A 15,533-nucleotide genomic window follows, 5' to 3' on the forward strand; every position below is an offset into this window, starting at 1 on the left:
AAATAAAAAAAAAATAATAATTAGGATGAAAACATGGAGCCCTACCTGGAGTTGTTTGTATTAGGTGCAGATATGTGATCTTCATAGCTAATAAACCAAGGTTAATGGCTTCAGAAATTAGGTTAAAAAATGTTTATTTTGCAGGGAGAGTTTAGAAACTATTTAATGATAATTGAATCAAAGCAGACAAACAAACAAAACCAGCAACAAAAAATCCTTCCCATATTCTACCAGTATGCCCAGGACTATCGGCCACAATTACTGGTGCAAGCCCAGGAGGCACGCTGCCATCAGCAGAACTGCTGTCAGTCCTTGCAGAAGCCAAGAACAGGTTCCTTCGAACTGATGTCCAGGTCAGGAGTGAGGATTTTGCCTAAGAAGTTTGCACAGCTGCTTTTCATGTGCACCCTATGGCAAAACAGGGAGATTTATACTACAAAGCCACTAAGCCATCTTTCACATGCGCACCCTATGGCAAAACAGCCATATAGCACAAAGCCAGTTGTGTCTCATGTGTACCTACAGAACAAATGGTTGGGAGCTCCAGTGTGATCATCCCCTTTTAACAGATTTGATCTAGGAACTGGATGCATGAACCACAAAAATATCAGAGTTCTGTTCTCTCTGTGTGCTGCTTCATACACGTTATTAAATACTTTTTCTTCAGGATGCCATCTTTTTCTGTTCAAGACACTCGTTTCAGGAGTTCACTTGGACTGTGGATTACTGTATCAGCCATTTACAGCTGAAGCTCAGGAGCCGAGCACCAGCAAAAAATAGGTATCTGAGTCCAAAATATGCTATGATTTGACACAATTTGCATAAACCAGGATTTCAAATCTGTCCTTAAGGACAGGAATTGGGGGCACTGAAAGTTGTCAAGAAACCTGTTTGTAAGACTGACTACTTACTACTTTTAGAAGTATCTCCTGCATCATGTATTTGCTGGAAAGATTTTAAGTGTCCTATCCTATGAGGCTTCCCTATTTGGTTATTGTCACATTGTGCCATAAGCGAGGAGTAGATTCTCTGTTGGCCATATAAAGACAGGAAATCATTAGAAGCACAGAAATAATACATACTGGTAACAAAGAACGTGAGATGGTTTATGTGGCATAATGAATTGGTCTACCCACTCTTACAGAAAAGCGTTTGTATATCCATTATGGACCATTGGTTTTACTCCAAGGACCTTCACTAGAAAGATGGACAAAGGTAACAGAGGAATTCAAGGGCTAAGATCCTCCCACCCTTTCCTATATCATCACACTTCAAGGATTAATCCTGTAAATTCTGGCTGTAGAAAACAGGATTAGCTTCTGACAGTGTTGACTGCAGTTATCAGTTAAGAGCTCTGAAATGTAAGAGATGCATAGGATGAGATAAAATTATATACCAGGCTTCCATTCTTCCCGTTACAACTGGGACCTGCTTCCATGGTTTTGGGCTTACAGAAAAGACAGATCTCAGATGGCACATGAAGATACATGATGAAATTCCCATGCAGAAAGCTGGCCTTGATTCGCTTATGCTTAATCCTACTAGGAGGATTCCTCTAGTCTCTGGAACATCATGAAGGTGTTTTCAACAGCACAAAACCCATCACCTGAGAACAGACCTCTTGTTCAGAAGAATCCACAGCTCCCATTGTGGCATTTAAGCTTCCCTGGAATTTCAGCCATATAGTTCAACTCCTAGAAAATCATAGAATCATAGAATATCCTGAGTTGGAAGGGACCCTTAAGGATCGTCAAGTCCAACTCTTGACACCGCACAGGTCTACCCAAAAGTTCAGACCATGTGACTAAGTGCACAGTCCAATCTCTTCTTAAATTCAGACAGGCTCGGTGCAGTGACCACTTCCCTGGGGAGCCTGTTCCAGTGTGCAACCACCCTCTCTGTGAAGAACCCCCTCCTGATGTCAAGCCTAAATTTCCCCTGCCTCAGCTTAACCCCGTTCCCGCGGGTCCTGTCACTGGTGTTAATGGAGAAAAGGTCTCCTGCCTCTCGACACCCCCTTACGAGGAAGTTGTAGACTGTGATGAGGTCTCCCCTCAGCCTCCTCTTCTCCAGGCTGAACAGGCCTAGTGACCTCAGCCGTTCTTCGTCCGTCTTCCCCTCCAGGCCTTTCACCATCTTTGTAGCCCTCCTCTGGACACTCTCCAGCAGTTTCATGTCCTTTTTATACTGTGGTGCCCAGAACTGTCACAGATTAAATGTCACGGATTAAAAAATTATAATCCTATTTCTTGAGGAAGAAATGTTTTCTCCTCAAAACTAATAAGGAAACAATCATACCGCACTATCACTCCTCTAAAGACAGAGGTACCAGCAACAGTTGAACTGAGTCTCTACAGAGCCTGTGTACCAGGAGTGTCCATGATGGCTATTCTGTGATATTCTTTGTGGAATTTGACATTAACCAAGCATACCTCTTTTATCAAGAGCTACATCATTGTTCTCCAATAAAATGAAAAAAAAAATGTTGTTAGACTGTCAGAAACAAAAAGTAAAACTATTTTAAACCAGTCAAATGTGTTGAGATCAGTGGAGGCTTCATCAATATTTTTCACGTCAGTAAGCAAACAGACCTCTGCACCCACTAGAAATACTTATGAACATGTACCAAGCTGCATCTTCATAGTAACAAAGATGCGCTGCCTGAGAAAGTCAGTGACAAATCACTCATCTTCCTCTAAAGCTTTTTCAAGCACATCAGTCGAGGTCAGTCCTGCCCGCCTCTCTGCTAGTATTCCAGAATTATTTTCTAAGGAAATAATTAACAGGAATAAATGGGGATAGAAATTTTCAGTTTTTAAGTTACTCTGGATGTACAGATGCCAGAAACTGCGATGAAAAAGCCAGCCTGAAAGACCAGTGCAGACTTGAATCTGAAAAGGGTGGCTCACTTGTACTAAAGTAGGAATAATCAAACCACACAGGCACCACCAAATCCACTTTAAGTTAAAACAGCCACTACATGCACAGCTTCTCTTAATGGAGTTTTGTGCAACTTACTTGCCCCAGCTTTAATTAGATTTGGGTATAAGCCTGTATTTAAATGGTTTGTCTTTGGCCAAAGACTGATACCACTCCCCATTATTATTAGGACACTAATGCTTGTGTTAATGCTGCCTTTGCTCTGCTTCAGCATGGCACTTGGATGTTGCTACTTCACTTGGACACTTAGCTTGCTGGAGATGCCGAGCACGGCGGGTGTTACTGTGACCTTGGTTACTGAGCTACCTGTGTAAATACACCACGTGGATCTCAAAACTGCGCAGAGACCAGCACCTACGCCACAGTCTGAATATAAAATCATTTGGATTTTTTCCAGCATCTTGATTTCATGGAAATTTCACCAAGTTCGGGTTAACGAAGTCAACAGCACTGCAAACCTCTACATAACAAGATAATTCCCAGACATCCCCTTCACTCAGTGTAAGGGACCAAAACAGTCATCTGTTAAGGAGTTTTCAAACAATAAGCTTTAATTGCCTTATTAGAAAAATAAGCACTGAAATATATATAAATGTGATTACATTAAAGTAATTCTGTAGTCTAACATACTAGAAACCAAAGCCCAGTCATATTTTTAATGATACAGAGTAGCAAGATTTAGGTTTTAGAAATTTTCCATAGAGGATACGGAAGTATGCAGTATCATTAAGGAAACCACAGTAAAGACAAGACAAATCTCCACATTGCAATAAAAACTAAGTAGATCAATTTATTCTGTATACTATACAATGTGTAAGTTTGTAAAGAACAATTGACATTTTCATCACCTTAACATCTCGACTGGGTGTAAATATGTCCAACAAAATGTACTCCTGTGGCTTTTACACAAACACTGTCCTACTACATCAAGAACAATGAGAGGGAAGCCTTTGGTACTACAGATTTGGGGACATATCCGTGAAGTTGGAATTCATTCACTTTTAACTATTTTGAATAAAATGTTGGTGCTATCTGCTATCATAAGCCTACATGAACACTAGTCTAATAACTAAACACTGTCTATCTTTAAAGGCAAGATATGAAAGGGACTGCCAGTCTACAGCGTGGGCAGGTCTTTTTTTGAAAAAGGTCATTATCAAATGGTAAAACTTATATAATACATTATGTACATAAGTTTGGATAGCTGAGTTATCTTGCTGGAGTAAGCTGAAAGTTAGCATCAATTTGCAGTCACCTTTGTTTTACTGTTAAGTGATTATCGGACTTCCTAAGTTTCAAACAGTGTATAGATTCAAAACTGCTGTGCCTGCTGCTGAGGTCTGTCAGATGTGAAGGCTCATAACCAGCCACTGACCTAGTTAGTATTACAGTACTTTAAGTATACACATGGATAATATATTGGTAGCTGAATCTGTAGTAACCTTAAGAACTGCAAGTCACTGAGTGAACATCAAAAAAGCTCGCATTATCTAACCAGCAGGACAAGCTGAGTTGCAGCTAAATGAGGGGGATGCTTAAATTTAAATGGCTTTTTTTTTTTTTTTTTAATCTCAAGCATCAAAAAACTCACTGTATGTGAGCTACAAAATAGTGGAACCAGACAATACAAAGCAAGTCACCTTCAACTGTTCAATATTTGTTCCAGGCCCAATCCTATTGTTTTTTCAAATTTCATTTGCACATACAAAAATAAAGAGGGATTTTCACATTATCACAAACAACTATAGAAAGCAGTTTGTTTTCATATATCCAGCTTCCTTGTTATTCTTCCAGCCTAATTTCTTGCTTAAAAAAATAAATAAATAAATAATTGGTCTAATAATTTCTTCAAACTGTTCTGTGAAAAATCACAACTTGTTTATAGTATTAGTGGCGGATAAGGAATAAAAGGGCTCTCACAAGTTTGTCCATAATTACTTGAAAAGGGCTACAAAGACTTGCAAAGAACCAGGTTAGTAATTTAAAAAGTTCTCTGGAATGACTTCTCTAAACTGAAGAATACACATTATAATAGACACCAATAGAGCTTCCGCCTACTCTAACCAAAGCAGGGCCAAGTTAAGATTGTTCATCTCATCTTGATCGTTTCCTTGAGTCTTCCTTTAGAAAAGAGCATTGCAGAAAACATGGGACAGTCGTCTTTTCAACTAGCAGATATTTATTCTGTAAGACCTTTCTGGATATATCAATACAAAGTGCCTCCTTCTAAAAACACACATCTTCAAAAGTGGTTTCTCTTACAATGCCTGCATTGGTTCTTTGCTTTTCATAGTGTTTTAATAGAACCGTTTAAGAAAAAAGTACACTGATATTTTTAAAGGGTTTCTTACACTCCTAAAGAACATCAAGGCCATGATTGCCTGTATTAAAATCAATTACATTATGGATCATACTGTGTTTTAATACATCTGATTTCACTGAACAAATCATGCTCTTAAATTCATCAGGTTACCCATCTAGTATCAACTGTGTATTATGCCAATCTAGTACTCACAACCTGCCCCATACAGACGAACTGAAGTTTGTTCCTATTTTCTGACGTGAAGAATTACCTATCTCTCAGTAGATCATTATACAAATACCAGTTCCAGTTCCTTTCGTTTCCCAAAACCAATGAGGGACTGCTGTATAACAGAAAAAAAGGAGTTAGTTTACTGCCACTTCAGGAGTTCAAGAAAAAGAATTATATCCTTTCACTTCCAGAAGTCTAAAATAGTACAACGACAATTGCATATCAAACCTTAGCAAGCCTAGATTTGGAGTTTGCCACAAGGGAAACTCTCTAGAACAGTACATTTAGCTATTTTCCATGTCATACTATTGAGCATTTCACCTTTAAAAGCTTGAAAGAGCTGCTGAACAGAAAGGGCACCTGCCTTTACATATAGGTACAAATTTCAGATTTATAACTGAACGCTGGACGTTGTTGCGAAACAAAATATACAACTGCAAAAGCATAAGGCTGAGTCAAGTGTAAGTCTAGGGGGTTCACAAATTTCAGGTACACAATTTTCACTTTCAGTAGCAAGATTCTGGGCTCTTCGTTTCAGGCCAAGACTTTGAAAGATACAGAATCACTTGTGCTTTGATTGGCACATTATCTGCTTTTTAAAATGTAAAATTAATAGACATTTTCAAAAGGTTGTGCAAAACTATTGTATTTACAAAAATGGCACAAGAGTGAATTCAACAGTCTATGCACATGCACACTTCATTCACATCTTCAACAAAAGTGTGTTCTAAGCTACGGAACTGAAAAGGATACCAGCTTCAACAGGCAGTTGTCAATAAGCACTAGATTCACAAGAGTTACACCAGAATGGGCAAATATTGCCCAAGTAAAAACTCTATTGTTAAAGCTGAAACAGGTTTAAGGCCGTTCAAGTTCAAGAGCAGAAACAAAATTCAATCAGAGCCCTGTCTTTGTTTTTATACATGCTTTACCATCTAGCAACTTGTGGTCTAAACCTCTATTTTAGACAACAAACCCAAACACAGAAAAAAAACCAACACAACTGGAGGTTATATTAAATACAAATATGCTGTAATTAAGGTGAAATAACAAAAGCAGAAACATTAAAAGTTGTAAAACTTGCGATGTCACTTGCTGGAACCAGTCCTACACTAGGAAACGGGCAATATGTACATTTTCAAGTAGATTACATTGCTCTAACCAAACTTGTCCTTTTTAAATCAGTGCATTGTTCTCAACTAGTCCAAATACTACACGTTTTACTCTTAACAGTACTCCCTTACAATAGCAGCACATGCTATCGCTACCTGCAAAGCTGTCAGTCTCATGACTTAGTGTAAGAAAGAAAAAGGGGGATGTGAGGGTGAGAAATAACTATTAAGGAGAAATAACAGGAATGAGAATTATCATGCAGTTCAGCTGTTCTCGTCAGCCAGCCAGCTTGCTAGCAACAAGAGATGGTTTCCGCTGTGGGAGATCCTGTGGAGTAGGAATATGGTCACCAGTGACTTCTGTCTTGTCAGGAGCTGCAGTAGGCAGTTGTTTATTCTTCATCTTTGCCTTAGCCATGTTGTAGTCACCAGAATCAAAGTATTTTTGCTAGAAGACAAAATACACATAGATTTAAAAGCCTGAATTTCTCATTTTGCAAGGCAGCTTTATATGTCAATTCAGATTAAAAAAAAATCTTACCAAGACCTTTAAGCACACATTTAAACTCTGAACATTAGTTACATACACAGTTAATGCTCTACAGATACCATGAAACTCACACCGTACACAAACACCGTTTTAGCACTGATTTCCAAAGGGCCCTGCCCTCCCGCAGCTGAAACCTTGGGGTTTGTCAATGACAGTGCAGCGATCAAGTTCTGCTAGACAGAATAACCAAACAATATATGAAGTAAGGCTGGAGAACAGAGCCTGCCTTATCATACCAGAAGATCAAAGACACATGAAACTGCATGTTAACAAGAAAATCTTCTTTTTTTCCGCATACATTAAAACAGTGAAACTATGATCCCTAAAGTTCCCAAACCAATTTAGTTAAGAATTCTCTTCACAAAGCTTTTTAGAAGGATTGCACAGTAGATTTGGCTTATCCCAGGCTCCAGGTTTCTCCTGAACAAAGAAATATGTTAATTATGAATTTGTAGAAGAGCATCCCTCAGCTTTTCAGCAATTTTCTATTAGCACTACCTTTAACAGGCTTTGTCGTCGTACTTCTCAAAACATTTAAGTTATCTGTGGACAGTAAAACCAGGTGACTTATAATTTATCTGTGTTACACTAAGATGAGGTATGGAATTTCATCCAAGGCCTGCATCAAGTCTTCAACTGCTCAATGACACCTTTTTTGGGGAACCGTTATATTTTGTTTACATTTTACTGTGAGGTCTACCACTAATCTACTTATAACCCGTGATTTTGCAGATTGTCAAATGAGGCCAAAGCCTAGATTCAGGACAAAGATTAGCTCTAAGAACTGTTGCTTACAATGCATAATCACCTCTGGAAGAACACTCCCTAGTTAGCTTTAGATAGGCTTATTCCTCAAAGTCAGTTGAACAAAAGCCATTGCAACCTGCTATGCTTATGTACTTCCAGGCAGCATTATTGCCGTAGTCTTTAGTTTGTAGTAGCACTAACCAACTGCAAAATATTCAGTAGCAGCAGTGTTAAACTGAAGTACAAGTCTTTACCTGGGGATGGGAAGTTGTTGTTGTTGTTGTTTTTTAAATGCAAGGCCTCCTGAAGATGGCTTTAAATGTCCCCTATTAGGGTTTACTAGAGCCTTAAAGTCATCTGTTTTACCCTAAACAATCAGAACACCTGAACTACATAACTGTATTGGTAAACCTCCTCACAATTCATCCCTTTTGACAGTGGAATCCTTACTTATACCACAGTGTTCTTGCACTGTATCTGCAGACAAGGCTTTAGCTATAATGCAACCCAGTTTGGAAATAGGCTTTCATATTTTCCCCTTCAAAACCGAAGAAACCAAAAGAAACTTTTAAACAGGAACTAGGTAATAATTGAGTAATTCTATCTTTAGATGTGTTAACTGCTGTTAATAGATGCACATTTCTGTCTATATACTAGTTATATATACACTCTTTCTAAGTAGAATCTGTATTCAGGAGAACAGCATCCGTTTTTACTACTATTCTGGGGGACGTATGCTAATTAAAATTAATTGGGTGTGTGCACCCAACATAGAACATTTTTGAACAGCAAATAGCAAAGAGCAGAGGGCAGCCTACTTGCCAAACGGCAACTGCACCTCTGGAGAAAAAGCATCATCTTTCAGGAATTAGAGTGTCAGCCCATTTCTCTCCATAGATTACTCTGTGTTTACTTCTGATTTACTGCAGCTTTTCATAGGTGTCTTGTATTGGATCGTCCTTTTCAAATTGTTTCTATGTCTACCCATGTATCTTCCCATCGCCAAAGCTGTCTGAAAGCACACTCTCTATTCTCACGCTATTTTAAAGTTCAGCAACCCAGCTAGCCTAAAGTACACCAGAAGTCCACATCAAATAAGATGCTTTCTCATTTAGGACACTGAGCACACTATACCTTTGTCCACGGAAAAAAGGTATTAGCAACATCAGGAACTGAGGAGGACAGATTAAGAGTTGGAACCCCCAATTTTATGCCATCTTTCATCATACCAGCAGAGTCCAAAATGCTGAGGCAATTAAAATGCCCACTAGCCTGCCCCTGCTCATATTGGAAAATATAGGCTGTAAGAAGCTTTGCACGAAGTGGTGCTATAATCAAGATTGAGATCTTGTAGAGACTGTTGGTGTGTTTACAGTAATTCCTTTGTGGCCATTAATCCTCACGGAGCGGACGCTGGTCTGTCTGCCTGAATTGCCTGTACAAAACACATTCACCCTGCCTCTTTGGTATCTACAGGCACTGAACACGCTCAAGTCTCTTTCAGTTTGCCTTTGACCACACAACAGCTTAACTCCCAAAAGTCATCACTTAACCTGCCACGTGTCCACCCCCAGCAGCCATTATCCATGCTGCATGCACACTAATTTACAAGAGAAAGCTTATCCAAAAAACCTGCCAAAAGTAACAATTCCCACGAGACGTTACCAGATAGCCCAAAATTAGATCAGCACCGAACTCCAACAGCTGGCTTGCAAAGGACTTACACCTGGAATCACTGTGTGCACTCAAATGGCCTAGACGAGAGTAAACAACAGTGTGACAGCAAGGAAAACACCATTACAAGTAAGGACAGGCTAGGATTACCCCAAGAACAGAATTCTAACATGCCTGAAAAGCATCACATCACTTCACGAAATACTGAACTAACAAAAAACTGTTCAGTAACTAAGAAAGTAAGATACACTGGTCAAATGTGGAACAGTATTTAAATACTAATTCTACAGTTACTTTTTGAGTAGCTGTATGTATCTGGAATTACACCAACCTTCTCAAGCCACTGATGTCAGATGGTACCTGCAAACACTAAGCCTTCACATGCTAACAACATGAGTAACAAGAGTGGCCGTACATCCTGGCAACATAAGAACGGGTAAGATAAGATAAGCAGAGAACACAGATGAGATTCTGACCCTTACTGTTTTCTTTTTTTTTTTTTTTTTTTTTTAAACCCAAGTCTATCACAGCTGCAGTGAGACAGCTTCAACGTTTTTAAATTTCTTAAAATTTATTAGAATTGCAGCTGAGCCACTGGGGCCCTGTAAGCAACTATCCTGCCAGTTTTGTGGAAATCAATTTCGCTTCCTCAGGCCTTTACAGATTTAAAGTTAACACTGGCAGTGTTTTTTTCTCATGCAAAGGTTTGGGGAGTGGAAAAGAATCACAGATACAGGAATTTGGGAATTTGTTGTCCACACCCTAAAGACAGTAAAGAACTCACTCCTTTTTGAAGCCTCTTCCTCAAGAAGTCTGAGCCTCCTGGCTTCTGGCCCAGATGAGGATATCTTGCTTTCAATTTTGCTTCTTCAGCTTTTTCTGGGCTGATCACCTTATCCTCCATTTCCTGAAACAAAATTACCAAGACTTTAAATGAAGAATTACAATAAACTATTTATGTACAACACTTTTGCAAGGAATTCACCAACAACACTTTTGCAAGGAATTCACCAACATGCAGATTTCTGCTCCAATCTGAACACATCAATTAATAAACATTCTCATTTATTCTCTCTCAAATACTGACAACAACTGTAGGAGTTCAGCCTCACATCTTAGGTATGTGAGGCATCTTAGGTACTTTTCAACCCATTTTGCTTTCACAGAAAATTAACCTATATTAAAAGCACACTGCTACTCAGTTATGATCCAAAATATCCCCAAAATAACAAAACAAAAACAAAAACAAAACACTTCTCTGGTGAAAACAAGGATTCTGTCAGAAGAAATGTTGAAAGCAGAGCATGAGACTTTTCAGTTAGTCCTACTTCATCGTGGAGTTGCATGGATTAGCACTTGTGCTCTCTCAAAATCCAGTTTTTATGACTCCGATGCAACTGTAATGCATTGATATTCATTGTGAAATAGCGTTAAATATTTCAGTCTGAAAACCATGCCTGCTACCATATTAACAAACATTATTTGACTTCTCTATACTCGCCTTCTATTAGAGGCCATCATTATCATTACCTAGTTAACTGAACGCAGCTTATTTGCATAGAAAAAAAAAATGCAAATTTGTGAGAATACTGTAAAAATATGCATGCTCCGAGTAATGATCTGAAAACACTCATTTGGCAAAAACTAGCTTGCACATCCAGTCTTTCAGCACTGACCTTTACTTTACAGGTACCTGCTCTGGTTTGTGCAGTGATTTGATGCATGAGGTACAATTTTTTTACTCAGTCACTTCTAAAATACCTTCCATTCAAACTCCTTGTTTCACTGCCTTCCGGTGTTTGGCCAAGATCATTTCTGCATGCAAACCATGGCTAGTTCAGGGAAAACTCACATTGATTTGTGCTGACTGCTGTGGTTCTTGAACAGTAATTATCATCTGAAGTCACAGAAAGACTTTTAGTCAGGAAAGAAGAATTGCCATTGAAACCACGAGAGCCTCACGTCCATCTGTGACTAAGGATTCGTACTCACTTCGAGCTGCTTAGGCAGCCCCTTCACACTCCTCTTCCATCTGCACCACCAACCTTTGCGTTGCGTCAGTTCGCATGAGTGTACTCCACGTCAGTGGGTTACAGAAATTAATTCAGTGCAAAAATAACTACCCATTTTTTTCTTGCTGGGCTTTATTTCTTTTTTATTTCTTTTATTTCAGTTTCCCACGTCTGGATCACCAAGCAGCTGCACCAACAGGTCCGTTAACACGGCAGCAGGGAGCACAATGGATCGAGAGCAGCTGAGAGCTACTTCAGGCACAAGTGCTGAGGAGCTGAACCCCTGCGCTGGCCTGCCCCAGTTCACAAGGCCTCTGACACCTCTTACAAAAGCTCCAAGTTCTATAACGATCGGCACCCTTCTGGCAAGAAACCTTGGAAGCAAAGCTTGTAACAACAAACTCAAAACACAACATTTCCAATTGCTCTATTACTCCAAGACCTCTGGAAGACAGCTGCTCCCAGCACAGTGGGAATCGCCAAGGCCAGCCCTACCAGGGGCAGGCAGAAATTGAGGGCAGCCTAAGAGAATCTTCTGCGGGGTCTAGATAGAAGCAATGCTTTTTATTTGTAGTTAGATGAAAACATAGCCAGGCAATGCAACACAAAATACAGACAAATACAAAATATAAAACACACACAAAAAGCAAAATTTCCCTGGCAGCACAGGACACAGAAGCAGCGCTAAACACCCCCTCGCCATACAATAATCCTACAAGCCAAGACCACAGCCTCCGTGCGAATGGAACAAACAGTTTTCAGCCGCTGTTCTTCCTGGCGTGTTTTATTATCATGCCAACACTGTCTCTGGATCTTCTCAAAAGCCATTCTTTCAGCATCTAATGCTGAATCACTGGGGACTCACTGTTGAGCCAACAGACAAGGCATCTGAGGGGGCATGTTTTGCCAATACTAACCAAAAGGAAGTATTTTTTTTAAGAACAGAGGGCCAACAACACAGAGCTTACATAAATATGTATTCATGGTGCTTCAAAGAAAACATTTATGCAAACTCACGGGGTTGACAAATCTTCGCACAGCAGGCGACCAAAACACAAAACTGTGTTGTGCCTCAGTGCAGAGAAAAAGGATTCAGGCTACGGTCACCTACTCTTGATGGCCAAGAACAGCTAAGACCAAAAAAACCACCTAGGTAACATGAAATAAAGAATAGCTTCAACATGAGGGCTTGGGCTGTCAAACAAAACCAGCTGACGACAGGTTCCAAAATACTTAAGAGAACAGCTCTTCATGTAACACAGCTAAGCTACAGAACTCCTTGCCAAAGGATGCAGGGGATGCCAAGAATTTAGATGGATTCAGAAAGCCATCGGATGCGTCCATTTGCAGCTCAGAAGGCTTTTATGCCATGGATTGAGGAGACCTGGGAAAGTTTTCTGGGGAAGATCATCGTGTGCTTACTCTGACCTTGTATTCTTCTGTGCACCAGAGAGCAGGGAGCACTCTCAGGGCCGTGTCGCTGAGACACGAAGGCTTTAACCCAAACCTGCAAAGCCATTCATGCATTAGCAGTTGTCTTCCCCACAGTTATTATAGAAGCAGCAGCCTGACAACTGACAACTGATGAAGGAAAAAAAAAAAAAGTCAAGATATACCACGCACTTCTTCCTGGTGACAACCACACAAGTTGTAATTTTAGTTCTCTACAGGAATTTTTGCACAGCTAATGAAGTCTGCTTACTTCATTAAAAGGGTTTACCAGCATAGCCAGTAGTTACCTAACACATTTAAAGATAGCTCTTGCTTTTAATTTTTATGGGGCTACTAAAAGCATGAGGTTCTCTATCTGTCGGACAGCTCAACCGCACGGCTAAAAAGAAGCCTTCTCGAGCTGTGTTATGAAGAGCTTATCCTCTTCTAACAAAAGACATCAGACAAAAATGTGAAGTAGAAAATAGGAGAAACATGACAACGGCACAATTCCCCAGATAACTGATGCGGCAAAAGCCAGTCCCAAAACAAGACGTGGCACTAAGAGCCTCCTGAAAAACACGGACTTCTACAGCAAAAGCAGCATCCATCAACCAGGCACATGCTCTACATCATCCAAAGGTTTCTTTGTTGCTGAACTTCCTCCTGCCACTACCCCGAGTTTTCACATGGAGAACAGGAAACACTGGACTCATGGAAAGTTCTCAATTTCTATCATTTTCTTGTTTAACACCCTTCTCATTGAGCACGTGCACAAGCTTCCCACACTGTACTAACAAGTTTATATCAGACGTCTTGCCACGGAACTGCTGCCTCAAAGTTCCCTTAGGGGCTTCATCTTTTTTAGGCTTACAAACGACTAAGTACTGCAAAACGGGTTGGTCAAACAAGCACTTCAGAGCTAAGCATTAACTGAACCGATCTTTGTTTATCCAGACAAACATCGTTAAAGAAGTTTGATATTGCAATGCTGTAGCACGAATCCGTCACTCTATTATCACAGGATATAAGAGCGAAGAAAGAGTTCCATTTTATTTACTTTCACTTGCCTAGACTGCCTGACTACGCCGAGCTCAGCTCCGAAGCCCAGCAGGGCCCCGCAGCTCCAGGAGCCCGCGGTGTCCAGCAGGGCGCTGCAGCCCGCAGAGGGCACGGGCCCCGCTCCCCTGCCGTCGTGCGGAGGCGCTGGGAGGCGCCACGAAGAGCCCGCTGCCGCCTGCCTGGCCGTGCTGTTACCGAGCCGTTGCAGGCGCCCCGCGCAGGCCGGGGCTTTATTTCTACGCGCTGTGCCCGGGAGCAGCGTTTCCTCGGCGGCCTCCCCGGCACGGCCGCGCAGCGCCCGCGTTTCGGGGCAGACGACACCACGGGAGCCCGCTCCGCCTCCCTCCTATCGCCGCGCTGCCGCTTTGCCTCCCGAGGCGCGCGGCCGGCCCCGGGCCCAGCGGGGAATCGTTAAACGAGAGCCCGGGGCCGCCCCGCCGGGCCGCGCCTCCCGGAGCCCTCCTCAGCGCAGCGCCCGCGTCCCCCAACTTCTCCCGCAGCCCTGACGGGACCGGCCCGCGGGCCCCGCCAGGCCGCAGCCGCTCGGAGCCGCCTGCGACGCGGCCCCGCGGCCTCGGGGGCGGCACCGGAGGGCCCCGACGCGGCCCCGGGCGTTCCCCGGGCCCGGCTCCGCGCCCCCCCCCCCGGCCCGCAGCGCTCGGAAGGGTGCGGAGGGGGGGGGAGGAGGGGGGGCAACGCAACCGCCCCGCGCCCCCGCCTCACCGCGGCCGCCCCCCCCGGCCCGCCGCAGGGACACCCCCGCGGTCCCCTCCCCGCTCCCCGGCGGCCTCAGCGCCCCCCCCCCACCTTCTGCTCCTCGGCCGAGGCGGGCTCGGGGCTCTCTGCGGACATGGCGGCGGGCGGCAGGCACCGGGCACCGCTCCGCTCCGCTCCGCTCCGCCGCGTCCCGCACAAGATGGCGGCGGCTGTGCGGACGGCGTGCCGCCGGGATCACACTTCCTCCGCGCGCGGCCGCGCACGCCGAGCGCTGCGGCCTTCCGGCCCCCCCCCCCCGCTGACGTCACGGCCCCGAGCCCCCCCCCTCCTCCCCTCCCCTCCTCACGGTGCTGCCCGCGGGCGGCTCGGGGCCGTTTGGCAGCCCCACAACGCTGGGCTGGGGAGGAGTAAAGACAAGCGGCAACGAGCCTCTTAAAAACCAGCCCAGTCCCTCGGAACGAAGGCAGAGGCAGCCGTGCGGCAGGCTGCTCGCATTTCCCAAACATTCACCCGCCTGCGTCCCGCCTGGAACGAGCAACCCCGGTCAAAGCGTGACGGGGAAATTACTGAGAAGTTGTACACGAAGGTCATTTTCATTTTTAACAGCATCCATACAGGGACCAAGTGTAGTTTGACTCTAAGTCAATACAGATAATTTCCTGGACGTGATGTGTAGTGACCACATGCCCCAAACCCACAGCCCCTCTGCCCTTCCAGACAAATCAATGTGTTACCCCAAGGAGAGAACAGGGTGG

At 43.0% G+C, this 15,533-nt stretch overlaps 1 protein-coding gene across 1 annotated transcript; it reads right to left on the bottom strand.

The window, feature by feature from the left end:
* Window positions 1–3,470: 3,470 nt before the first annotated feature.
* ARPP19 (cAMP regulated phosphoprotein 19) lies at window positions 3,471–15,035 on the bottom strand. The gene is made up of 3 exons (XM_032194612.1): window positions 14,869–15,035; window positions 10,341–10,463; window positions 3,471–7,033 (listed from the first exon to the last, which is right to left on the bottom strand). Exons 1-3 carry the CDS (start codon window positions 14,911–14,913, stop codon window positions 6,863–6,865), a joined length of 339 nt encoding a protein of 112 aa, XP_032050503.1. The 5' UTR covers window positions 14,914–15,035; the 3' UTR covers window positions 3,471–6,862.
* Between the last annotated feature and the right edge of the window lie 498 nt (window positions 15,036–15,533).

The sequence above is a fragment of the Aythya fuligula genome, chromosome 11 (assembly GCF_009819795.1).
Source record: "Aythya fuligula isolate bAytFul2 chromosome 11, bAytFul2.pri, whole genome shotgun sequence".
Taxonomy (NCBI): Eukaryota; Metazoa; Chordata; class Aves; order Anseriformes; family Anatidae; genus Aythya; species Aythya fuligula.

Excerpts from the sequence above, each read along its gene's own strand:
- ARPP19 (XM_032194612.1), bottom strand. The coding sequence starts at position 14,913 with ATGTCCGCAGAGAGCCCCGAGCCCGCCTCGGCCGAGGAGCAGAAG. Across the intron at positions 10,464-14,868 it reads CCTCGGCCGAGGAGCAGAAG|GAAATGGAGGATAAGGTGAT; the intron begins GTGGGGGGGGGG and ends ATTTTGTTTCAG. Across the intron at positions 7,034-10,340 it reads GGAAGAGGCTTCAAAAAGGA|CAAAAATACTTTGATTCTGG; the intron begins GTGAGTTCTTTA and ends TTTGTCTTCTAG.